Here is a 27,146-nt window from a genome sequence, read left to right as displayed (position 1 = left end):
ATTATATTATATTTTTTATATTAGCTGCTGAAGTTAATGATTTGTTGATGGGGGAGTATAGCATTTAACTATATAAATGATGGATTATATGTATGTAGTTTAGCAGGAATCACAGCTCTTTGGTAAGTCTCTGCAATCTTTGCACACCTGGAATCGGCATATCCTCTCAAGCTCTGTGAAGTATCTGTGAAATACCATCTAAAACGGTCGCTGCAGATCTTCTCTAGGCTTTAAGTTTATGCTTTAGCGTGCACTCTAGGACAGCCCAGGACTTGTTCAAACACTGTATTCAACATGCCAAACAAGTAAGTTAGCTTTGCAGCTGTTCTCACAGGAGTTAGATAATCTAAACTATAGGAAGATGTAAAAGGTTTAGAGCTATAAAAAAAAAAATCATTGCAGATTAAATTTCCATAAGCTTCACTGACAAGCTGACACAAAGGCTTCCCATCCATATAGTTGTTTGTGACTCCAGGCTGTGATCTGGCTTAAGAGTCTATGCATTTTAACATAGACTGAATGTATAATGCACACATGCAGAGAGTTTTGCCGTTAGCATTTCCCAAAGATCTCTAGGCTGTGACAGTACATGTACACATGACTGACACGGGTGATGGGTTACATCACAAAACTGAGGGGTAAAAAGTATTTTAAACTTTAATTTCACTTTTTGTCAGGGTGTGTATCCTGAATCAACTTAAATGCTGCCAGTATGTTTTCGTGGATACAACAAACTTAGATGAAGAAATTCTGCATTTAGTAAATGAGCAAAAGATCTTAATGACCTGTATACTTGCAGATACAGTGGGATGCAAAAGTTTGGACAACCTTGTTAATAGTCATTATTTCCCTGTATAAATCGTTGGTTGTTACAATAAGAAATGTCAGTTAAATATATCATAGAGGAGACACACAGTGATATTTGAGAAGTGAAATGAAGTTTATTGGATTTCCAGAAAGTCTGCAATAATTGTTTAAACAAAATCAGGCAGGTGCATAAATTTGGGCACTGTTGTCATTTTATTGATTCCAAAACTAATTATTGGAACCCAAATTGGCTTGGTAAGCTCAGTGACCCCTGACCTACATACAGGTGAATCCAATAATGAGAAAGAGTATTTAAGGGGGTCAATTGTAAGTTTCCCTCCTCTTTTAATTTTCTCTGACCAGTAGCAACATGGGGGTCTCAAAACAACTCTCAAATGACCTGAAGACAAAGATTGTTCACCATCATGGTTTAGGGGAAGGATACAGAAAGCTGTCTCAGAGATTCAAGCTGTCTGTTTCCACAGTTAGGAACATATTGAGAAAATGGAAGAACACAGGCTCAGTTCAAATTAAGGCTCGAAGTGGCAGACCAAGAAAAATCTCGGATAGACCGAAGCGACGAATGGTGAGAACAGTCAGAGTCAACCCACAGACCAGCACCAAAGATCTACAACATCATCTTGCAGCAGATGGAGTCACTGTGCATCGTTCAAACATTCGGCACACTTTACACAAGGAGATGCTGTATGCGAGAGTGATGCAGCTTGAGGTATGCTAAAGCACATTTGGACAAGCCAGCTTCATTCTGGAATAAGGTGCTGTGGACTGATGAAACTAAAATTGAGTTATTTGGGCATAACAAGGGGCGTTATGCATGGAGGAAAAAGAACACAGCATTCCAATAAAAACACCTGCTACCTACAGTAAAATATGGTGGTGGTTCCATCATGCTGTGGGGCTGTGTGGCCAGTGCAGGGACTGGGAATCTTGTCAGAGTTGAGGGACACATGGATTCCACTCAGTATCAGCAGATTCTGGAGACCATACCAAATACTGACTTTCAAATTCATTACAATTGTACAGACTTTGTGTTTGCCTTTAATACTGTATTTCCGTGTATGTTTACACATGCTTCAGGAAATTTCTGCACCTATTTCCCATTTCGTCATAACAATATATAAAGAAATAAGAGGGTGAAGATTTTTGCACAGTACTCTGTTTCTTGTGACTGTCTTTCTTGTCCTACCTTCTCAGTCTCCCTGCTTTCATGAACATGTGTTTTTTTTCTCTCATATTTTCACATACTACACATAGATTCTGTACTCTCTTTCTCTTACCTTTGTTCTCTTTGTCCTGTAATAATGCAACATGAATGTCTTTGTTACAGTCCAGTTGCTTTTTGCTCTAGACATGCAGTTTCAGTGTATATCTGCTGATGTTTCCCTCAAAGGAAAATTTTGGAATCAGCCAGTTCTTTGGCTGTCCCGGCCAGAGAAAATATCATAAAGATCAACATGTTACTACAAAAAGCATAATTATAGACAATGATCTAAAATGCCACGCCACTGTATCTGTGCTGCTGACGAGCTAACTGGGATTATAAAACACTGTTACATGGAAATCTGTGTTAGCACCTGGCCGACACTGGGTGCAACTATTCCCGTCCAGCTCGACGCTGAGTCCTCACTGTTGTTTTCTAGCCTGGCTGGAATGTAAGTCGATAAGAAGTGACTAATGATAGTGTGTGAAAATAAAGAACTCTGTATATGGTAACACGTAATGTTCAAAACTGAACAGGAGTGGAGGGCGAAAAGGGACCACAGCACATTCCTACAACCTTTGTTGTTTTATTGTGTTATCCAGTATTGTGTAATCTAATTGACGGGACTCACAGGGAAGAGGTGATGGGAGCACTTTTCTCGAGGGAGCGACGGCATATTTTCTTATCCTCTGAAATTATTGAAGCATTATGGTTGCAGCTGTCAACTTTGCACAAATATCTTTGCTCTTTTGTTTCTCACCCTCTGCATTGCTGCTGACATCCTCTCCTGTGTTCCCTGGAGTATCTTAACAAATCCTGTGTAGCTGTCCCCCTGAGGGATAGTACACTGCAACAAAGTAAGCAGTTCACAGTATCCAGTGCAAGCTGACGTGGGTATAAAAAGCTGTTTTGTCTTTTTCTTTCCAGTCCAGGAGATTCAGCTTGGACTAAAACATACAACTTAATAATTATCAAACTGGTTTTTTTTTTTCTTCCAGACAAACATTTGCCTGCCAGCGTGGGTTGTAAAGAGCTGCCTAAATATCACTATTTGACACTTTATTTTCTACTTTATACTTCATGCAATACTTTTTCAGTTACTGGTGCTCGAACAGAATGCCATCCATCCAATTTCTGTCCCTTGTGTAGGCTGGGGTCAGAGGGCAGCAGAGAAGCTCAGGTCTCCCTCTCCTCAGTGACCGCCTGTAGCTTCTCTGGGAGGACGTCAGACTAGCTCAGAGTGTTAACTTCTCCTGCTCATCCTGGGTCTGCCCTGGGATCTCTTTCCATTTGGGCATGCCCTGAACACCTCACCTAAGAAACATCCAGGAGACATCGAGGTCAGATGCCCAAACCACATCTTACCAATGCTCTCAGAGGGATTAATAAAAATGACAACATCACTCTTTGGACAATTATCAGAGTTGCTGCAAACTTCTTTGACAGAGCTGATGACACCAACACTAAATACAGGAGCAAAGGGCAGCCGTTTAAGCACAGAAAACCATGTGAGGAAGTAAAACGAGAGGAACAAGAAGAACAACCCACACAGACAAACATGAAGACCCACATGGGAGAAACACAGGAAGGGAAAAAACTCAGAAACATACGGGTGATACAAAAATTAAATGCCATGAGAGGCAGTGCTAGGCTTATGTTAAGTAAGCAGTGTCAACTGATTGAAACATTGAAAAAAAAGTCATTCATTTCAAGGGGGAGGAGGGGAAGACCCAGAGCAATATAGCTGCGTTTGTAATGGGGTAGGAAGCGTTAAGGACAAGCATGAATTCTAATTATGTTTTTATATTGTCAGGCAGAGATAAAATAAGAGACAGTTATGAAAAGAATGTGAATCATTGCACTGCTCTATCTGTCAGCAAGCAGCTCACAAGCTGAATATGAGTGTGTGTTAACAGTATTATTGTTGGGATCAGCGCTGATTTCATCTATCTCCACACACGCACACTCAACAAAGTGCTTGTAGCGTGAGAAAGGCACTGCAGGGTCCCCGCGTTTTGGAGGACACTCAGAGTACACAGAGCAGATCCCAGGAGAGTTGTCTCAGTAAACTCAGTCAGCGGCTTGCAATTAAGTGAGATTTACACGGTGTCAAAGTGGGGCCGACAGAATGAGCATGTAGATAAAAAGCAGCGAGTGTTGGCGTTTACAGTGCGTGTACTGTACGTCTGTGAAATGTCATTCCACGCGGTGTTTCTTCACGTGTGTGGGAGTGAAAGGAGCAACCACGGAAATCAATGGCACTGTTATCAATATTCAAGATATGTTAGTTTTAGCTTTTCATGAATTTGTATTTCTGCACGATGAAAGGACAAAGCACGTACCGAAACGTATGAATATTAAGTATTCGATATGAAACACAATCTTTTTAGTCCTCAGGTAAGATAATGCTGTGATTCAGTAAGTCAATCAATCCTGTGTCAATAATCACAGCCCAGTATTAATCTTATTATCTTGTTTGGGCCCCCTCTGACTCAGCTAACGAGCAGTGCCAGTCAGCCCGAGGTCTCGGCAGTCTAAACTGGAGAAGGAAGATTTTTGTTTGTAGCAGTGCTGAACCCATAGTCTAATTAGCAGACTTTGTTCTGCAAGACTTGCCTCAAAACATATTTTTCTTTGTTGAGTTTTGAATTGATTAACCTTCGTTCACAGTCTCCATATGACAGTCTCCGTTTCACAATATGTGACTTTTGGATTCTGAAGTTGGTGAGTCTGTCTGAGTGATTGCATATAAGGTTTGTTTTAAAAAACGTTTTATTTTTTACATTTTTACATTTGCTAAACTACTGAAGCAAAGACTGTCGAGACCAGAATTACCTCAGAGTCCTATCATTAACTTGCATAAATATTCTTTATAAAAACATCAAATATGTCTCACCAAATACAATCAATAGCTGTCAAGAAATAAATGGGTGTTATATGTGTATACCATAGTAGCTCCCAAACGAACTCACGCTCCCAGATGACAGATGCCAGATGAGATGCCAAGGCTATGTGTTATAGCTTTATCAGTCCAGCCTTTGAATCTGCTTGCTTATCACGAGCCCCTTGACCTTACTTGCTTGCCTTTCTTGTCTTGGGTTTTTGAAGGTCTTATCACTACACCGGATGGGCAAGAGACTATTTGTAAATTCCTGTGTGGCCACTTGGTTACATTACTTCAGACACTATATCCTGATATATGAGACTTTACATAGGAGATATATATTAACAAAACCATGTTTCAAACTATTTTAAATGTGATTTTATTTTATTTATTTATTTTACTGAAAATTGAATTAAATCATTGAAAACTAACAGTAGGGAATGGTAAGACATAGCCACCACAAGCCGTGTAGCTGTGCTCCTGCTTAGAAGTGTCAATGAAAGCTAACCAAGGTGTCTGCTGCTGAAGACTAGGGAGAAATGAGCTGTTACCTGTTCAGTTAAACACATCCCCACCCTAAATCAGGTACAGAAGAGGACACGTTCACATATTGTGTATATTGTCAAGGATCACAAGGAGTGGCGTCTTAAAACACCAGACATTTAAAAAAAAATCTATCAAGTGTATTTTCCATCATTTGAGTTTTGATGCTTTGTAAACCAGGTGGAAAAATGGGGTAAGATGATTTTTGTTTCCACTAGTGGGGGGGTGACATGTTCTCAGCATCTTCTGTGGGTTTAGTAGGGAGCAACTGAAGGGGGAGGAAAAACCACAAATGAATGGACATGAAACAGGAAGTCCTTTTGTTCTGCTGAATCGGGCCAAGGACGAGGGGCACACCTGAGGCTTTTGAGTATAAAGCCAGTTTAGGTATACCATGAAAAATGCGTCTGTGTAGCTTCAAGTTGATGTAATTGTATACGTTTCATGTGGATTGGTTCCAGTCCCCCTGCAACCCTACAATGGAGAAGCAGAAGAGAATGGATGGATGGATGATTCAGCATTGTATTTACCAATGATTTAAAAGTCTTTGTGCAATATCCGCAGGCTTATTGATTTAGTTGATGGCCAAATGGCCCTGCAGGCCTAAAGGGATAAAGGCCATTGGTTTTCCTTTTTATTTATGGTATTTGTAAAGCGCTATACAAATACAGGCCATTTACCATTTACCATATTTGTAATGTATTGTACCCGCGGGCCCAAAGCAATGCACTACAAGTTAGTAGTTTTTGTATTTGTGTGTGTATTTTCTGTTTAATGAGTATAAATGTTGTGCGTTTTAAATTGTGTGTGTGGGTTACTTTTTTTTAAGAATTCCATGTTTGTCAGAATAAAACACCTTGTCATTTATATATATCCATCCATCCATTCGCTTCCGCTTATCCTTTTCAGGGTCGTGGGTGTTGGAGCCTATCCCAGCTGTCATAGGGCGAGAGGCGGGGTACACCCTGGACAGGCCGCCAGTCTGTCGCAGGGCCCATTTATATATATATATATATATATATATATATATATATATATATATATATATATATATATATATATATATATATATATATATATATATATATATGTATATACTCTATAGCTCACAGTTACAGTTATTTGGAGCAGGCACTAGCTATTTTGCTAGTGTCACGCTGCACTGAATCACCTACACATTCCACAAACTGTAATTTACAGAGTCTCCAAATATCCAAAATTCAATGACTGTTTCAATGACTGTTGGTGGCATCTTTCTGTGAGCAAAAAAAAAAACAACAGTCTGGTTTAACATTAGAATTCAAGTTGAGAGCCTAAAGAAAATCATGCCCTGTCTCCACTGTCATACCACAAATGCCTCTTTCCTCTGCTCCTCTGCTCTGTTGTCTCTCTGTTTTTCCAGTGTTTCTAGTTTAAACTCGGGGATCATGTTCAACATCCCACTTGATGTTGTCCTTTGTTCTCATGAGACTTCAACCCCTTATGGGCCTTTTTATTACTTTACACTAACAAAAGTAAGAACAGGAAAAAAGGAGAGAAGTTCAGCTTGTGTTCACTTGACATCTTTCTGCACTCAAACAATTAAAACATAGCATGCAATTGACCTGTTAGTTTAATATATGTATATACTGTATGGTATTTGTCCAGTGAAATAATTTTATTGAAGCCTTTCGAGGAGGAGGAGGAGGAGGAGGAAGAAGAAGAAGAATCCTTTATTGTCATTATATATATATATATATATATATATATATATATATATATATATATATATATATATATATATATTAGGGGTGCAACGATACACAAAATTCACGGTTCGGTTCGGTTCGATACTTTGGTGTCACGGTTCGATATTTTTTCGATACAAAAAAAATGTTCATGCCTTTTAAATTTGTCATTTATTAAATTTTCACGGCACATTCCGCACCACATCTCTGTGCGTTCATCATTTGTTTGAAGCCAGCTCACCTCCTGCAACTACTTTTCCGAGAATACGTGCTTCTTTTGTGGTTCGGACTCCTTCTGACATTTCTTTGGAGGTGGAGGAACACCAAAGTAATTGCTTAAAGAAGCTTCTTTGACATCTTTAAGAGTTTTAAACAAATGTCTGTCCTCCTCCAGAAAATCTTATGTATGCAAACACGCGTTGCAACTTCTTATCTTGTGCGCATTTTTTATTTTGACAGCGAATGCGCACCTGCGGACCACTTATGTGCAGCCCTGGTTATTTAGCTCGTCATATTGCAGCCACAGAAATTCTTTTGTCCATGAAACCATAAAGCTGCACTTTCTTTTTGCCTTATAGTCTGATTTGTCATAACTTTTCCGTTTTGTGGTAAGCTTTTCTTTGGCTGTCACTTCTTCACCCTGACCTGTCTTATTTGGCTCAGCAGAACTAAAATATATATCCTGCTGCTTTTACACACGCACTCACATAATGCTCAGCGATTCTCTGCACGATCAACCTCTCACATGTTTAAGCTGCCGGAGATTTCACTTGTCATGTTTGCATAGTAAGCTAACGATTGATAAGACGATGTCAGAGGAATTGGTGCGCAAATGATCGTCACTCACCAATCAGTGCTGTCGCTCTCTATACACAGTTCGCGCGATTGCAAAGTGAAAGCAAAAAACAAGCGCAAATTCAAACGAATATATATATATATATATATATATATATATATATATATATATATATATATATATATATATATGTGTGTGTGTGTATATGTGTGTGTATATCTTCGATACCCAACATCCACAATGACGGCGAAACAACTAGTAGCTCAGTGTTCCAACATTCGAAAGAAGGGACTGCTCTCACAGCTAGAGATTGACGAGGTACAACATAAATGCTACAGCAAGGAGGAGTCAGGACGCCAGGTCAGGGAGGAGATATCATCACCCCTACCCGAGATTGGGTACATAGCCCCAAGTGCGATAGGAGAAGGATCGTTGAGTGCGAGAGGAACTGACCTGAAAAATAGGATAATGGCCAAGCTTGAAACCTGGATCCCCCGTAGCCGGTTACCAAGATTACGTGAAGTACCCTCAGAAGGTCTGCTAGATGATGTTAATGCAGCACTACGGACGATACCTACAACCACGATTACCGACACTAACAAGCTGATCTACAATACGGCAGCAGTGATCAGTGAGATGCTTGGCTACAAGTTGAACAGCCACAAGGGGCAGTACCCTCCATGGAGAAGGAGGCTAGAGGGCAAGATCAAAGTAGATCATGTATGTATATATATATGTATGTATATATCTGCTTCTCATCAGACACTTTACCTTGGGGATATTGAAACATGAATTTATGTTTATTTGGACAACACTGCTGAATCCTGACCTCGAAATATAATTGTTTTGAATTTTCTTACTCAATTTGCACAACTCCAGGGTGCATATTAACAGCTCTGTCTCCGAGAAAATACAAACAAATATGTCTCGGCCTTCAAAATCGCGGGCATGCAGAAGAACTGACTACAGCAATTTAAGAAAACTGCATTTATTTTAGCAAACTGTGGAGCAATCAGAGTCCTCAGACAAACATTAAAATGCAAAGAGACCAATCTCATATTGCCGGAGGTGTGTCATGCTGTCAACAAGATACCAGAATCAGAACAAAAAGTAAACATTTCAAATGTCTGTGTGCCAACAATTTTACAGAAATTGTTTCTGCCTTCAAACGCACACAACAAAAATATTCATATTAACTAGTAAAGACAGTTTGTTAAGCTGTTTTAGTATTTTATTCTTGTAAGCACCACTAGCTTTTTCTATATTTTTGGAAGAGGAAATTAAAAATGGTCAATTCCCAGAAACTCAATGTATGTCTCTCCAAAGAAAAAATGTATATGGTAGTAGAAGTGTGTGTGTGTGTGTGTGTGTGTGTGTGTGTGTGTGTTTGTGTGTGTGTGTGTGTGTGTGTATTTTTGTGTGCAATGCTGTGAAAAAGTATTTGCTCCCTTCCTGATCTTACTTTTTTGTACATTTCTCACACTTAAATAGATCATTAAATAGATCTTAAACAGATCATCAAACAAACTTTAATTTTAGATTAAATTAACCAGAGGAAACACAAATGCAGTTTTTAAACAATGTTTATATATGTAAACGCAAGTGGCTCTATGTGAAAAAGTAATTGCCCCTCCTTGTTGAATCATTAATTAACTCTGATTAAGCACATTGTTTGGAAAACTGAATTTAATTCCACTAACCACACCAGGCCTGATTACTTCAGACCCGTTGAATCAAGCAATCACTTAAATAGAACCTATCTGACAAAGTAGGCTGAAAGATCTCAATAAACAACACACAATCCGACGATTTGAAGAAACTCAAGAACAGCTGAGAAACAAACTCATCGACATCTGTCAGTGTGGAAAGGATTACAAAACCTTCTAATGCTTTAGGACTGCAGTATACAGTGAGAGCCATTATCCACAAATGGAGAGAACCTGGAACAGTGGTGAACCTTCCCGGGAGTGGGCAGCCTGCCAAAATTACTCCGGGAATACATTAGCAACTCATCCAGGAGGTCACAAAAGAACCCAGAACAAAATCTGAAGATCTTTAGGCCTCACTTGTCCCAGTTGAGGTCAGTGAGAGGTCAGACTCTCTACGGAAGAGTCTCAAACAGAAAAGTACTACTGACCAGAAAGAATACAAAGGCTTGTCTCACATTTGGCAAAATATCTCTTGGTTTATCCCCAAGACTTTTGAAGTTATGGAGTGACATATTCAAAGTCTGGACTCAAATCAGTGAATCAAGAATCATGATCTCAAACAGGCCATTAATGCTCGAAAACTTTCCAATAAATCTGAATTTCAGCAATTTTGCAAAGATGAGCGGGCCTTTTCTAAATGTAGCAACTTAGTGCTGGTGCATTTCTTTAAAAAGAGGTCAACAACAAGAGTAAATTGGACGTGTGAAGACAGCAGTCCTAGATGAGACTCAAACATCTTTCTTATTGGAGGTCCTGTCATTATGCTACCCAGTGTCCAAACATGCTCCTTATGTATACATGTGCTACGTGTGATAAAATATAATGAGAAAGTGTGCTGACCAAGCATCAGTACATCAAGAGTTGGGAGCGAAAGATGTTGAATGGCCCTTCTTTTTCTATTTGTCACTACAAAACCTACTTTTAAGCCACTCAGGTTCTGAGGAAGCAGCTTGGTAACCCCACAATTAAGCCTTGATGAAGGGTAGACTGCTACCAGGTATTGACTAAATGCAGTTTCATCTATCCTCTGACTGTGGAACAATGGGCGGCCTACAAATATGGCCTAACAGCAGGGGACTACAGAACAGATGCTTTGTCATTTGGACTTGTCTCATTAATTTACTGTTCTTTATTATAGTACAAATGCTCAGTTTGTGAGCACACATTCAGTGGCCACATGTGAAGAAGAGTGCAATCAGCCCTGGGATGTTATGTGAAACAACAGATGTACAAACGGAAGTTTGCATTGTTTGGTCAATTTATTAGGTACGCATTTTCAAATACTTGTTAAAGTAAAGATAATCAGCCAGTTACATGGCAGCAACTCAATGACCGTAAGCATGCAGACGTGGTCAAGATGAGCTGCTGAAGTTCAAACAGAGCATCAGAATGGGGAAGAAAGGTGATTTAAGTTACTTTGTGCTTGTTGGTGCTGATCTGAGAACAGTCTCAAAAACTGCTGGGATTTTCCCCACACACCCATCTCTGTCTCTGGGGTTCACAGAGAAGGAACTGGAGATATCCAGTGAGCGTTGGTTCTCTGGGAGAAAATGCCTTGCTGAGGTCAGGGGTTACAGAAAAATGGCCAGGCTACTTTGATCTGATAGGAAGGCAACAGTAACTTAAATAACCACAAGTCACAACCAAGGTATGCAGAAGAGCATCTCTGAATGCACAACATGTGAAAGCAGGTGGACTACAGCAGCAGGAGACCACACTGGGTGCAACTCCTATGAGCTAAGAGCAGGTAACTGAGGCTATAACAGTAAATAACATTGTGACATGTGGATAGTAGGATCAGACTGTGGTGCAGTCAACATGAAAGCACGGATCCATTCTCCTTTGTAAAGGATATTTTCTTGGCACACTTTGGGCCCCTTAGTAACAACTGAGCAGCCTACCCGAATACTGACCGTGTCCATCCCTTTATGACCACATCTGCACCCATCTGCTGATGGCTTCATCAAGCAGGATAATATGCTAAAAAGCTCCGATCATCTGAAATCAGTTTCTCGAACATGAAAAAAAGAGCTACCACTAATGAAAATGTAACCAAAAATATTTTTTTCCTGTTTCCAGTAATCTCAGTGTTTCTCATACCATAGTATGCTCAGTGCCCCAAATTAGGCCTGAAAAAGATCACATCTGTCCTGAGACTTTCTTCGTGAGAGAATCTGAAACAGCTCATTTCTAATTCTTAGAGCATATCATTCCCAGTGATTCAGATTCTCCCCTCCGTGCATGCTGGTACTCTGGTCTGTTTCAGGTCCTGTGCCATGGCCCCTATAACTTTTATACAAACAGAATAATCTCATAACATGCCAATCCAAACTGACAATCACAATATGATTTGCATTCCACAGCTGCCATAATAGCAGTCCATATTTGAGACTGGTTTCAAACATCTTAATTTAAGAACTTAGTCTCAGAAAATCATGCTTATCCTTTAGCTGGCCTGCCCTGTCTTTATGAATTAAAAGTATTATGATGTCACTGATTGGATCCAGAATTAGACATACATAAATACGGGGAAAAATGAAATAAGAATACATTTAAAAAGTCTAAATTTTGAGTCGCATAATGATATAATTTTAGATATTGGATAAAAATCTATATATCTAGACATTCAAAATATAAGTTAAATAGATTAAAAAATATATTTCTATAAATACATCTTGCCTGGAGGGTTAAGGGTAAAATGGAGAACTATCTGCATCGTCAAAGGCAGAATGGACATGATAAATGGTGAAAACATAATGACACTGCTTCTCTGTTCACCCATTTCCACTTGCAGCTATGTGTTCTTTTTGTAATGGCACTAATTAAGCATTGGAAAAGTGTGAAAAATGCCCCAATTTAGATCCTGTTAAATGAAAACAGGCAACAAATTTTCCCATCTGCTCACAGAGCTCTTTGAGGAACATTTCCAAGGTGTAAATCAACACTTTTGAATACAAGCAGAGAGCCATATGTTGTTGTTGCTGCTGGATTTACAGTGAAGCCTGGGTGAAAAGAGCAGCTCTTTGACTCTGATGCAAAATAGCCTTGATTTACAGCAAATATGCTTTTGAAAGCCGTATTAGGAAGTCCACAGATTTTTCTTTATTTTCTTTAACTAATTCTTAAAAATATGTAAAGTCTGCATTGGCTTTGATGATGTTTTTTTTTTTTAATAAAACACTTGCAATTCGAGAAGCAGTATAACAAACCTCTGACCGTTTGACCTATTAAAACATTTTAGCCTTTGAACAGTTGTGTATGAGCTGAAATCAAAGCATGACTTGTGGCCGACTGAGTCCAAGCACTCTGCTGAGAACTGATAAGATGGCACACATTCAAAGTCTAGTGCAGATTGCCATATTGAGAGGAAAGAGGAATGTGTTTGTGTGTCTGTGTGCGTGTGTAATGTCTAAATGTACAAAAATCTGGGTTAGCATCATAACAAATGGAACGAAGATATGAGCAGGCAACAGATTACTCGTCCTTCCAGTCTCTGACAGCTTGAAACATCATTTCAAACATTCAGTACAACGCAGAGACAAATAGATAAATCACACAAGTGATGTTTTACTTTTAACACGTCGATGGCGGACTGCTTAAGAAATGATTTAGGCTGTAAAGGCTACAATGGCATTTTTCTCACTGGAAACATACAGTACGATATCACAGGAAATACCAGGAATTTTGATAGAGGTCAAAAGCCTCTGAGGGTGAGTGGAGCAGGGCAGAGGTTGTGAAAAATTGACTTTGATCATCAGTTGCGTTCCTGAGATATGAGCGCAAACCACTGGCTCCACAGGAAGCAGGGCGGTACCTGAGTCAGGGTAGAGAGAACAACACAGAAACGCACACAATAACTCACAGTACATTTATAGAGATCAAGCATCATCACATACACATAAAAAATGAGAAGCAGGAAACGTTAGGATTATCCCTCACAGCAAGCGCTGTGTCTTTAGAAGCCACTACTGCGTGTCATTAAATGTTCCTGTTAAAGGGAGGTTTTTCCTCCCCACTGTCGCCGAGTGCTTACTCACAGGAAATCAGGTTGGTGATGGTTAAAGTTTTTTCTGAAATAGTGTAGCGTCTTTGCCTTACAACATAGGTGTCAAACTCTGGCCCGCGGGCCAAATTTGGCCCGCAGCCTAATTACATTTGGCCCGCGAAGCCATACCAAATTACTATTAGAGCTGGCCTACTGGTATTATACAGCTAATATATACATTGTTTAGTATTAAGCTTTGCTTGTTCCACATTCAGTTTTTCAGCAAAACTTGTTTGAGTCCATAAGAAGAGATTCATTCTTAAATCTGGAGGAAGATATTTTTCAATAAATATTAATGTTAGCCCGCGACCTTGTTCTAATTTTGAATTTTGGCCCACTGTGTATTTGAGTTTGACACCCCTGCCTTACAATATTAAATGTCTGGAGGCACTTTACAAAATAAATGTCATTATATAAGTAAAAACAAAATTCAAATGACATAAAACTGAATAGGAAAACACAAAAACAGCAAACTCTCATTCTGCGTGCAGTACATTTGTTTGTTTTTTGCCACATAATGCAAAATTCCCACTACAACTGTAAGTGAACAAAACCTTTTGGCACTGTGTATCAGACAGTAAAATATATTCCTTTGTAGTCTGAACAAAAAAAAGGGTGAAAAAAAATCAAAGTAAATTTTTCAGTTTGTACACTGAATATGAAACAAAACTCTGACTCTGAGGTTTGACTGTTGGCTTTATTCTCCAATTTGTTGGTCGAACAATGACATCAGATCAATAGAGCTGCACTTATGCACTATACTGACTTTCAAACACAATAATCAATATTTAAACTTTGAGAATTTAGTGAGGAATAAAAAATTTGTCTATAGTGGGTTCACTCCATAAAGTAGGGACTATAAATCTTACCCACTTGTCCAAATGTGGATGTGAAATTCTCTTATTTCAACTTTCTGAGTGGAAATCTTGAGCGGGTTGGTAAGGACATTACTTTTAGTGACCTCCAGTTCATCCCATGTATCATTACCTCAAACATTCTCTAACAGGCTCGTCCAAATATCTCCTGCGTTAGTGCAGTCTAAAGTCGGTTCTGCATGACTGCGGATTTAGCTCTCTTATAAGGAGGAGCAGGTGGGCTGGATGAGATTGTAGCTTTTCTTTTTTATAAATTTAATAATAAAGGATGTGCTCTGACAGCTGAGCAGACTCACCGTGACTAGAAACAGAAATGCTGCTGCCCGTAGCCAGACTCCTGAGTCGATATTAGACCCAAGTTGCTAATATAGCTTTGGGGCTTTTTATCTAAACTGCTCAGCTACTTGGTTTGATGGACAGTCAGTCTCACTGCTCAATGCCAACCGCCATATTTTCTGTGATCACATTCATGCCTTAGCATGGAAATGGTGAACAAATTCAAATAAATTCTGATGGTGACGGTGATACTAACTCTGGTGAGCATTTCTGCTACTTAGCTCAAACTATAGCTGAGTGCAGGGATGACGTTGAGAAAGAAGAAATCTAATTTGAAGCAGCTATAAACTCTGACTAGTCCTTTCCTTTCCTTCCCAATGTTGCCAAAGTGCTCGCTCATAGAGGGTCAAATAATTATTGGGGTTTTCCTCTGTATTTGTGTTATTGTAGGGTCTACCTTATAATATAAAGTGCCTTGAGGCGACTGTTGTTGTGATTTAGCGCTGTATACATAAAATGAAATGAATGGAACTGAACTCGTCATACTGGACACTGCATACCTCACATTTTGGTCCAGAGCCACTGTTCAGTATGAAAACAGGAAGTACAGTGCCTCAGTGTTGTAGGGTCAAATGAGGGGACAGGTGGGCATGTGTCATGTCTGAAGCATGCCGTACCTATTTTACAGCTTGTTTTTTTGTGTGTTTTTTTTTCTATGAACATGTATTTTAGAAGCAAAAATTTTAAAAGCATTGAGAACTTTCACCAACACTCACTAACTGGCTCTGTTATTAAGGTAAATTTGACACTTTTTTTGCAGCACAAAGGATCTAAGAATAGAAAAGTTGTCTCTTCAGTTTTTATCCATCCATCCAGCAATTTTGTTATCTGGTGTGTAATCATCATTAGGGTCTTTTGGGGGTGTGGGGGTAAAGCTCTAATGCTTTTTGAGCTACGCAGACACACATGGCCTTTCTCCAGCATGGGTACGGACTCTTAGCCCTATTGCGAGCACTCAAACTAATAAGAAGAAAGAGGTGGAAACCAACCAATCTGAAGAGGTCTCAGCTGTAATTATGGGCCTCTGAGAGTGGCCATCTTTCTACTTCAACTATGCACACCAGGCCTGGAGAAAGCAGCTGCAGTGCCACTGGGAAGCTTTACCGCTTTGCCTGAAGGCACTCGGATTTTCACACCGGGGTCAGTATGGTTTGTCGGTGCCTGGTGGCAGTTTGGATAATCTCAGTGATGTGCCACTGTTTTACACTTATGGCATGAAAGAGAGGCTTATTCTGGTGTGTAATAACCGGTGAGTAATAAACAACATAGCTTTTATCCCCCTACCTCCAACACGTGTCCTTTTGCTTTGTTTTGTTTGTTTCTTTGGTCAAACTTTATTTGCCCCTAAGCGCATCATCATCACCCTGGTGATAAAAAAGCACTGGAGCATTTAAGGCTTGTACACATGCAGCGGTCATGCAGAATTCGTGACCACATATACGCTCTCTGGTGGAGACTGTGAGCCCATCGTTATGTTTTTTGCGGTGTGGGTGGAGCTGTGCAGTAGGTTCAGACCTGCTGTACCAGCTCTGACTCTGGGATTTGTTATGAAGGATGCCAGCAGTGGAAACCCGTCGCATGGAAGAAATATTTTTACATTTACCTAATTTGTTTTTTTTTAATGATCTTTAAAAATGGCATCCAAACTTTATAGTTTATTAAACATTGTGTACATACACGTTTAAGTGAGTTTAACCCTAATCACGAGTCAGTCTTTGTGGATGTAGTTTTTGCAGGGGCTTCTTTTTTCCCCATCGGTTTTATTTTTTTTTTTATTTAGTTTTGTTGCCTTTTACTTTCCCTTCGCTTGACCCGTGATAAATACTGACAGTGTGAACGGCTGCTTGGCAACCTTACTGGAAAGACAGAATGAAAGGAGACTGAGAACGACGCGTGTCACACTGCTTTCTTCAGAAAACTTACTCCCTTACTTCTCTTTATGGCGTTTCAAAATGACAGACTCTAACTTGAGGAACGAAAGCAACCATGGGCTGTTTTTCACTTCTTTTAATGGATCTGTTTCGGACCAGATGTTACCAAATGACAGCATTACCACATGCAGGAACTTCACAATGGACTCACAGGTTGTCGGAGTTGGGATCTTTCTCTCCGTTTTTATTTTGGTGGCAATTGTTGGGAATATTTTGGTTATCCTGTCTGTGGTGTGCAACAAACAGTTACAGACCGTCACCAACTTCTTCATTGTCAACTTAGCCATAGCAGACCTCCTGTTGGGCATTATTGTGCTGCCCTTCTCTGCATCTCTAGAGGTGCTGGGATGCTGGGTGTTTGGCCGGGTTTTCTGTAACATCTGGGCAGCGGTGGATGTGCTCTGCTGCACGGCATCAATCCTCAGCCTCTGTATGATCTCCATCGACCGTTATATCGGCGTGAAATACTGCCTTAAATACCCAAGTATTATGACTGAGAGAAAGGCAGTCGCTATTTTAGTCCTAGTGTGGGTATCATCTGTTGTGATCTCGGTCGGTCCGCTCCTGGGATGGAAGGAACCGCCGCCTGTGGACGAAAGCATCTGCAGGATCACAGAGGAGCCGGGATACGCGCTCTTCTCCTCGCTTTTCTCTTTCTACCTCCCGCTTATGGTCATTCTCATCATGTATTTTAGGGTGTACGTGGTGGCCCGCAGGACTACTCGGAGCCTGGAAGCGGGAGTCAAACGCGAGAGAAATAAGTCGATGGAAGTGGTCCTGCGGATACACTGTCGCAGCGTGCTGGAGGACGCGCGTCCGGCGAGCTCAAAAAGCAGCAAAAACCACCCGTTTCGAAGTTCGCTCTCCGTGCGGCTGATGAAGTTCTCCAGGGAGAAAAAGGCTGCGAAAACCCTGGCCATAGTGGTGGGGATGTTCATCCTCTGCTGGCTGCCCTTTTTCTTCTTTCTGCCAATGGGTATGTTTTATTTATCGATCTCTTTTATTTTTATATAACCGTTTCTCAGCATTTCATGCTGGGTCATGAGCTGGGTCCTGCGTAAAATAGGATTCAGTCTGTTGCATTTCCACCAGACTCCTGCCAAAGACGGAGAATATGACTTCTTATAAATGTTCCTCTCCTAAATGCGCTTTTAAAAAGTTTCTATCTTTAAGAGCAACAAACACGCCTGTTTCGGGCCTGCTATGATTTATGATTTTACTCCTGAACTGATCATGTGTGAGATGCACATCGGTCCAAAATAAAGCGTTCTGAATAAATGGGTCGTGTTCAGTATAAGAAATTGACGCTGTGATTGAAAACGTTTGCGTCTAAGAGGCTCCTCTTGACAGCTGCGCAGACTTTTATAAAAGACTCGAAATTCTGGTCGCAAAGGAAACCTAAACGTATGAAATTCCGTGAATTTTAATTTAAGAAAACCCTTGCACACTGTTAATAAACTCTGTAAAATTGGCGTTTGGCCTAACAAAATAAGAAAATTGCGTGTTCTGGATTGCATGCGCAGCTTATTTTGGGAGCTATGCCAGGAAGTGATCAAAATTAAGATGCTATAATGCTACAAAAACCAATTCTTTTGTCAGGAAAGGTCAGCTCTGCAACATGACCATTAAAGTGGTTTGTTTTCATGCCTGTAATTTTTTCATGACTGTAATTATTCCTTCACATGGCTAATATCACATTTTTCAAAGAGCAGTCATAACAGACTGACATTCTTCACTGATGACCAGTTCCAGCGGCTACTTACCTTGGTAAAAACTCAGACAGGCATGAGTTTCAAGAATAAACATTTATGTTTTATTGTTGAGCATATTCATTAAGTTGACTACGGTACTAAGAGAGTGGGATGTAAGATTCAAATCAGGCAAAGAGATCTTCTATTCCCCTGCAGATGGTTGAAAAGGCCCTCCACTGAGGGTGACCAATTCAGTCTTTATGACAACACATAAATCAAACCGAACGAGCACATTTTACAGTGGAATCAAATGGAAATAGCTTTAAATTTAAAGACAAAACTGGACATAAAGGCACACCTTAAAACACAAACAGAGGCAATATGGGTATTAGCAACAAAAAGAATGACTGAAATGCAAAACTGAATAAATAAAGAGTGCCTACATAGCAGGATTCAGGCTAGATTCGCTTAGACTAATAGAGCTCTGGTGCCACATGTTAATGGTGGCGCCACAGATTTTCATTTTGCATATATTTCACATAATTGATTGTGAGAGCCATTGAGAACAAATGGCCAGTATCTTACTGGGCAAAGCACTAACACAGCACTCTGATTCTTGCTGCACCTCTCCTTTTACAGACTGGAATTATTAGAGCAAAGCCCGCAGGGACACACAGGGTGCATGAAATGAAATTGGTGCTACTTATCATTTTATTCACTTAATGGGAAAGAAAGGGGCACGTTTATTTGTATGCCTAAATCAGACAAACTCCATCCTCAGCATGTGATTAAAAATGACAGGAATGAGATTTAAAGGTTTAAAATGTTAAAAGTCAGTACACATTTCATTACACACATTATTAATCAATTTGTGCACCTCAAGGCAGTCTCTAATAATAGTTTTAATTAACATTACTGTAATGATTGTAATAATTTGACTTTGTGATCACGTTATTGCTTTTAGGAAAGGTCATACAGACTCTTAAATCTAAAATGGTGACACTAAAAATCTGCATTCAAAGGCAGTTCAGCCAAAAGGGATCATTAATTTTGTCTGGTGTTATCTTGAGTTGTTTTATTTTTTATTTATGATACCTGGTGAATGTCAGAAAGGTCTCTAATTTGCATGATAAAGGAAGTCAGACTATCAAAACACTAATATCTAAACTAACGTCTGCTGTAGATTAATGGATGACCTGCAATTTGGTTTTTAAAGCATAGTAAAACTCTGAACTCTAAGAATCTAGTCATCGTGCTGTAAGCCATCTGGTTTGCAAAAACCCTTTGAGAGATGACCTCAGGCCTCCTCAAAGGAAGTATTTTTAAGCATTAAGTTGACAGTGTAGAACTTTATTGATCCCTGGTGGAACTTAATGTTCAAGTTCAAGAATCTAGTCATCGTGTTGAACTTGAACTTGAACATTAAGTTCCACCAGGGATCAATAAAGTTCTACACTGTCAATTTATCCCCATGGGTGGCTGCCTTTTATTTCCCAAACCACTCACAGATGAGTGTGGGGCCTTAGCACCGCTTGCTAACCTACACTCGGTCAGTCAGACACGGTGATGTTGGTCCATCGCAGAGACAGACATTAATAGGTAACTTTTTGCCGAAAGGCAGAGCTGTACGTTCAGCTCATCTTATACCAATCAGGACTTTTCTGTGTGATGATCCAAATCTAGATGGAATCCTCTGACTCGTTTCAACCTATATTAGCACACCAGACCCATTTTATATTGCCAGAAACTGAGGAAATAAAGAGGAATGGCCTGTCAGATTTCTGTTTAAGGCCGTTTCTTTCCCTCTGTAAAAGCCAACCACGACCACTGAGGTGGTATAATTAACTAGTTCTTCTTTCAGGCTTAGCAGAAAATGCTTTTTTTTTGTTTTTCAAAAATGCACAACTGATTTTAAATATGTTCACCCACTATTGTTTAATAGACTGAAATTGGTTGTTGTAAATGAGGAAGTGCACAAAAAATCTGCAGTCTCTCTGAAGGCCAGCAGGTGGCGATAGTTGTGGTTGCAAAAGGACTTCTGGTCCTACTGAAAACCATGTGAGGACATTGTTCTGATTTGACGTCTGTAAAGAGTTTCTTGTTGAGTTTATGGACTCAGTCACTCATTTTGGATTAAAAAATATTTTGTAATTGTTTCATAATTCTTGGTCATGCCATTTTTAAAAATTGTAGCTAATTTGTGGTATGAGACTACATATTTATTGGCTAACAACAAAAACTGCATGTCATTAGGCATGTGGTTTACCAGTCAGACCCACCAATCTTAGTCACATACATTTTTTTTTGCAACCAAGATAGCGATGGGGTAAATGCTCATCTCAGGTCTTCAAAACGTGACACAACATTAGCTACTTTTACTGTCTGCGATTCTGACCAATAAATTATCTGAGCTAGAAACCTCTACTGTCCAAAGTCTGTTAAAACACCTCAGTAACACATTAACAAAACCCATTGTTATGCTGTGTGACTGGCCCCTTCATCATCATGAAAGTATTGTATTAACCACATACACACAGTCATGCTGCTGTAAATACTCAGCTACACCTTATTATTAGCCCCTCTTGTGATAGTCGTTATTGTGGGGGGCATTTGATAGTGATGACCCATTTTAAAATATTTAAATTAGTTGTGGACTCCGGGCGTGATTCACAAGCAGATTTGATTAAGCAGGAAAGTAACGGGAGACAAGCAATCAGAAAATCTAAAATTTTACAACTAATGTTAACTACTAGTAAACATTTACTATTGCTACAGTCTGTAATATTTGCAGTTTTGTATTATGATAATATGTCATTTGGTCATTAATATCATACCATAAATGAATCATAGTAGTTAGAAATGTGTACAAAAAGGGGAAGCACTCAATTATTCTGACAGAAGTCCAAAGAACAAAGTCCAGAAAAATGTTTTAGATATTATGATGAAACTAAGTGAGTAAGTGCAGAGGGCATCCTCTATTTGTACACAGGTACGTTTTAATACAGGGATTTTCCACTTTTGTTTTCAAAATCTCCATCAATGTGAAAACACATGAAAAAACAGCAAAACCAAGCAGTCTGACATCAAAAACTGAAATACAGGCGCACATCTTTGATGTTCCAAGATAACATCCTTGCTTTCCTTGTTGACATATTAATACAGAAACGTCGTTGTTGAAAATCTTCAGGCTGGAAGAGGTTTTCAAAAGGCCCATTTTCAGTGGCCTAAAATGCTGTTTAAAAGTAGAGGAAAGGTCACAAATGCAAAGAAAATTTATGTCTTCCAGAATATCCAAGTATGTGTGGACAGGGGCTTAGAGTCCATATGCAGTCGTCTTTATTTGGTTTTGGTTTTTTCTGTCAGTGAAGCTGAAGATCTTATTTGACCAGAGCGTAAAGTAGCCAAATAGTTTTTCAGTGGTTATACTTGAACCATATAACTTATTGAGTGTCTTAATAAGTTGTTGGGCGGCCATGTTTTTCCAGAATAAAACTATATCACTCTTTGAAATAGACTTTGCAGACCACTGGCAGTATACCTGAGTACAAAAACAATTTTGACAACAGGTATTCCTTCATTTGACCGTGGTGATAAATTGTTTAAAATCTCTCATAAGTGTTCAGTTTCTTTGGCTATACTCTCCCACTGTCAGCCAACTCCAATGCATTCTTGAGATCCCCTCCCAGGCATTTCAACCCCCATTCACACCTTGCTTCAGCTGACCTCAGAAGATCACCTCACATTGTTTTCTTGTCAAAACATTCAGACAAACTTTATTGATGGAGGAATGGTCATACTGGAACAAATAAAGGTGATCATTATGAGCAGCTGTGTTTTTTTGCAATGAATCTGAGGGCACAAGTGGACAAAAATCAACTATGCCAACAAAATGCCTATGCCCAACATCCACACAGCATAGCAGGGCGCCTCCATCCCCTCACTTTTAAGGTTTCAAGTTTTTCAGTGTCTGTATATCTTAGCTGTTGGTGGCCTTATGTTGAGTTTAAGCTTTAGAAAAGCGTAAAACAAAACACACTAATATACAAAATACACAAATTAAAAAAGATTGCCATCCCAGAAGCAATAAAACAAATACATAAAAAATATACCTGTTGTCATGGTGTTTTGGCTGTGCGTCAGAGCAGTGAATCACTTGCTGCCTGCCTCTAAAGGTGATGTCATTTTAGGGACATAATTCAAAAAAAGAACATCCCTTCCTCTTATTAATTTATTAATCTTAGTCTTTAATCCTGAGTGAATTTGGGTGGGTAGTGATGAAAGAAAAATGAGACTATGAAGAAAGTCTCAACTTTGTTTCATCATCCACTTCTTTTAATATAAGTGCATTCTTTCTGTTTAGTGGTCAGTAATGTCAGAGCATGAACTCTGAGCATTACACACAAGCCTCTGTGCAGTACTAAGCAGAAAAAAAAATGGATTTCTGGGATATCAGTGCAGACTTGACATCATAGCATTGTTAAATGTTGCCTCTGTGTCCAGGCTCGATGCCATGTTAAATCCCAGGCCTGGAGAGAAAGAAGAATAACGGTAAAGAAAGAGAGAAAAGCAGCTTCCTCTGAAAAATAAGGGTGTCATCGGACTATTGTACTAAAAATAGCATTGGGAGTATATGAGCAAAGCAAAATGCCTTGTGCTGCTAGTCATCTGTGCAAAAAGCAATTTTCATTATGAAAAACTCTAATGTTCTCATTTGTTAAATTACCAGTGTGTAATGTCATATGCACAAAAGCTAGAAAACTTCCATATATTCCATATTTCTTAAATATCTATAATCCCCACTACAAGAAATAATAGAAATTCCCTTCATTTTCCATTATTCTAAATAGAGTTGATAAATTGAATATTTAGAGGTTATCCATTCCAGTATTTCACATCAGGCAAAACCAATAACAAACACAGACAGAAACACCAGCAGAAACAAAGATGATGTGCTTGCATTAAATGGAACATTTCAAAACTTTTATGAATCATTGTGCTAAGCCTGGTGTGTGTCCTTGGAGCATGGAAAAAACATTTTTTGATAACAATGTGTATGTTTCACCTGACCCCTTTAGCGAGAGTTTCCATCACAGGAAAAAGCCCATCTAATATTGTGTTGGCACATTTCATGTAATCAGTTAACATCAGTTAAATCCATTCAAGAAATCTGTAAGTACCAGAAAAGTCTGCCTTCATCGTGCATGGTATTCAAGCAAAAAGAAAAAAAGTTCTGTGCCCTCAGGCTTGTGGGTGAAGCATGTTCTATAAATATCTGCCCTTAAAATGTCAGAACCTCCTTTGCTTCTATTAACAAACATAAGCAAAAAAAAAAAAAACCTGCAGGTGCACAATAAATCATTAAAAAGATCCTGCCGTCAGAGTGCAAATACATATACACATAACATAATAGTACATCACAGCTGTGCATAGACGTGTGCATTTCTTGCAGTATATATATATATCTTTGTTAAATTAAGATTATTCCATATAATTATTTTGCTTTATTATTACTTACCTATTATTATTTAGTATCCAACCTGACTGACAAAATGACATACAGCATCAAACTGTAAAAATCATTCATATTTATTAAATTTATATATTTTGCATGTGTACAAATTCTCTGACAGTACTAACGTTTATCTTCAGCGGCTCTTTGTAGGATATTTGCGAAAATATTTGTTCTATATTGTTCATTTACTTTATGGTAACTCACACATCTTCCTGATGGCTTCATCTCCTTTCAGGTTCCTTCTTCCCGGCACTAAAACCGTCTGAAACTGTGTTCAAGGTGATCTTTTGGTTGGGATACTTCAACAGCTGCATCAACCCCATTATCTACCCCTGCTCCAGTAAAGAGTTCCAGCGGGCTTTCACCAGGCTCCTCAAGTGCCAGTGTTACCAGAAACGTAGGGTCCTTCGCCGCTTCTATGACCAGAGATGGCGGACTGCTGTCAAGGGAATGACAAGGGATCAGAGAGGCGATTATAAGCCTGGCTACGCTGTGCACGAATCCTGCGGCAGCTCTTTGCTACACACAAGAAAAGGACATGCACTAGGTTTCAAGAGATGGAGTCTGTTTCCACCACTGCGAAAGTCCTCCTTCCAGCTCAAAGAGAAAGTAAATAATCTGTCAAATAAAATTAAGGGAGGGACGGGAAAATGCAACACACCTGCTGTTGGTCGAATTGAAACGGTGGACACGGTGTCTATGGGGATTTACAACTCTTGTGAGCAGAGTAGCTATCAGTTTTATGATCTGGCAGAATGCTATGGCCTGAAAGAGACTGACATTTAGACGGTCACCAAAGAGGCTTTTATTTATTTTCAAAGGGCCATATTGGACCGACATGTAAGAAAGACTGTGATAATGCATAATATCAAAGAATCAAGGCACGATTAAAGCTGAGAATAATGGGTTGATCCTTGCACAAACAGGCAAAAAAAAGAAACCCTTATCCCAATCACGTGGGTCCCACCATGTTTATTTGGATGAAACTTCTAGCGAACTGCTCAATGACACATTTGGGACATGGGTGCGAAATAAGCAGTAAGTTGGGACTTAATACTTTTTCGCTTGAAGGCACTGGATGTGAAGATTTCATAGCCTACAGCTGACAGCTGGCAAGTTTTAAGAATGTAATATTTTGGGAAAGACAGTTAACATAAGGCTGGATAATTAGTATTGTTGTATGTTTTTCTTACAGTTTTGTATCAGGCAGTTTTGATGTCTTTAAATGTTAGCCAGCTCACACTGTGTGATAAAGACTGAGAGTAAATGGTTTGGTTGGCATGTTTTGTGATTTAACAAAAGACAAAGAAGCAAAAGAACAAATACCTGTACTGAAACTAAGTTTTCAATCTCCGCGAAAGTAAAATCACAAGTGCATTTTTGTGTTGGTGCCACAGTTTAATCAAATGTAAAATTTCATATTGAATTATGATCATTAATCTGCGCCTCTGTTTCTTTTTTTGACAAGGCATTGTAAAGACGAGTGGCCAACGTTGCCAAGTGAACAGTAATGTCAAGTTGTGTTTTTTTGGTGGGGGGTTTATGTTTATCAGATGAAAGGCAAAAAATGTAGGAGAGGAAAAAATGTGGAGACAATAATTTCTTTATTGTTTTATGCCTTCCAGTTACGTTACGTTATTTGATTCATGATTAAAGAAAAATATCTCCTTCATCCAGAAGATGTCACTGTTGCTTTGGTTGTTTTACCTTGTGCACCTATTCATCTTTAAGTAAAGCTAAATGCTTTTGGGATGACTTGTTTTTAGTAGAAGTGAATCTGTTGGAAATAAATTAACACCTGCATTTAATGAAAGCGGTCAGAACAGCAGTAAGAATATGTCTACTGACTGAGAAGTACAAATTACAAAAAGAAAAAGAAATACAAAAAGATTTCAGGAAAGCACAAACACACTTTCATAAATCTGGAATTGGAGGCAGTGCACATTGATAGAGAGAAAGGGAACAACTCCATGAAGACCAATAAACCACAGTTGATTCCTGTTAGAAGCCTTACTAGAAATTAGGTATATAACCTTAACTTTACTGTATTAAAGTTAGAAAAATCACTTAAAAGTGGTCAAATGTGTTATATTGTTGAATATAATTAAAGACAAAACTGCCTTCATCACAGCTTTCCCTAAATTAATCTTTATTGATTTAATCAGAAAAAGCTTTGGTAGCTCATTCTCAGAACAGCAGCCTCAGATTTCTTCTTAGACAGAAGATTTGCAGTACAGAGAAAAAAAACAATAAAGGGGAAAATGGGACGGGTACATTTCAAGTTTGTTATTTAAGTTATTAGGCTTAGCAAAACATCTACGTCCGTTTGAAACGATTATCAACATTAACAGACTGAACTGGACTTAATAACAGGAGTCCATATAATTTTAGTAAATTATTCTGGTGAGTATCAGCTGCGCTGGGTATGTAAATCGGGCCGTAAATCAGCTGCTGTGCTGATCCGACGCCACTCTGCTAAAAATCCGGACAAATGTCACTTGATCAAGGATCAGATCTGCATCAGATGAGATCAGCTGACTACGTGTGCGTGCGCTGTGCATATAAAGAAAGTGGTGCGCAAAAGCAGGGTAGTGACAGAATTGATGCGCATTATAGATATTTGAAGCATGTGTACCTGCACATGCATGCTTATTAACCCACGGGTACTGTGGAATATATTTTTTACTCACCTAAAGTGCTCGTGCTCTCGTCCACTCCCCGCAAAAAATTAGCAGCTGTGCGGTGTCTGTGGCATCGGTGCTCTCATCTCATGCCATGGAGTAAAAATCAAAAGCACAGCTTTATCAGACAGTTGCAGTTTAATGTTGGCTGACGAGTCTTCAGTGCGTCGCACAACTGGATTTCTGGACACGCTGACGTTGGTGAAGTCCTGCACATTATTTCGGTGACTTTAACGAGGCCGTGTTTTATGAGGTCTCCATCTGAAAAAGCCTTGACATGTCTTGCGATGAGTTGGGCGACCTCATAGCCGGCTATTGGAGCCTTTTCCTGGATAATTTGAGCACGAAAAAAATACTGTTGCTGACCTTGCAGGAGAGCTACCCTTT

General features: G+C 39.3%; 1 protein-coding gene across 1 annotated transcript; it reads left to right on the top strand.

Annotated features, from left to right (window-relative positions):
- Window positions 1-16,412: 16,412 nt before the first annotated feature.
- adra1d (adrenoceptor alpha 1D) lies at window positions 16,413-25,697 on the top strand. Its single transcript, XM_082537408.1, has 2 exons — window positions 16,413-17,851; window positions 24,314-25,697. Exons 1-2 carry the CDS (start codon window positions 16,897-16,899, stop codon window positions 24,862-24,864), a joined length of 1,506 nt encoding a protein of 501 aa, XP_082393534.1. The 5' UTR covers window positions 16,413-16,896; the 3' UTR covers window positions 24,865-25,697.
- The last annotated feature ends 1,449 nt before the right edge of the window (window positions 25,698-27,146 follow it).

The sequence above is a fragment of the Aulonocara stuartgranti genome (genome assembly GCF_965226115.1).
Source record: "Aulonocara stuartgranti genome assembly, chromosome: 6".
NCBI lineage: Eukaryota > Metazoa > Chordata > Actinopteri > Cichliformes > Cichlidae > Aulonocara > Aulonocara stuartgranti.
Note: the sequence above shows the minus strand (reverse complement) of the source record. Positions and strands in the feature narration are given on the sequence as shown.

Coding starts and splice junctions, on each gene's coding strand:
- adra1d (XM_082537408.1), top strand. CDS start 16,897: ATGACAGACTCTAACTTGAGGAACGAAAGCAACCATGGGCTGTTTTTC. Junction 17,852..24,313: donor TTTCTTCTTTCTGCCAATGG/GTATGTTTTATT, acceptor ATCTCCTTTCAG/GTTCCTTCTTCCCGGCACTA.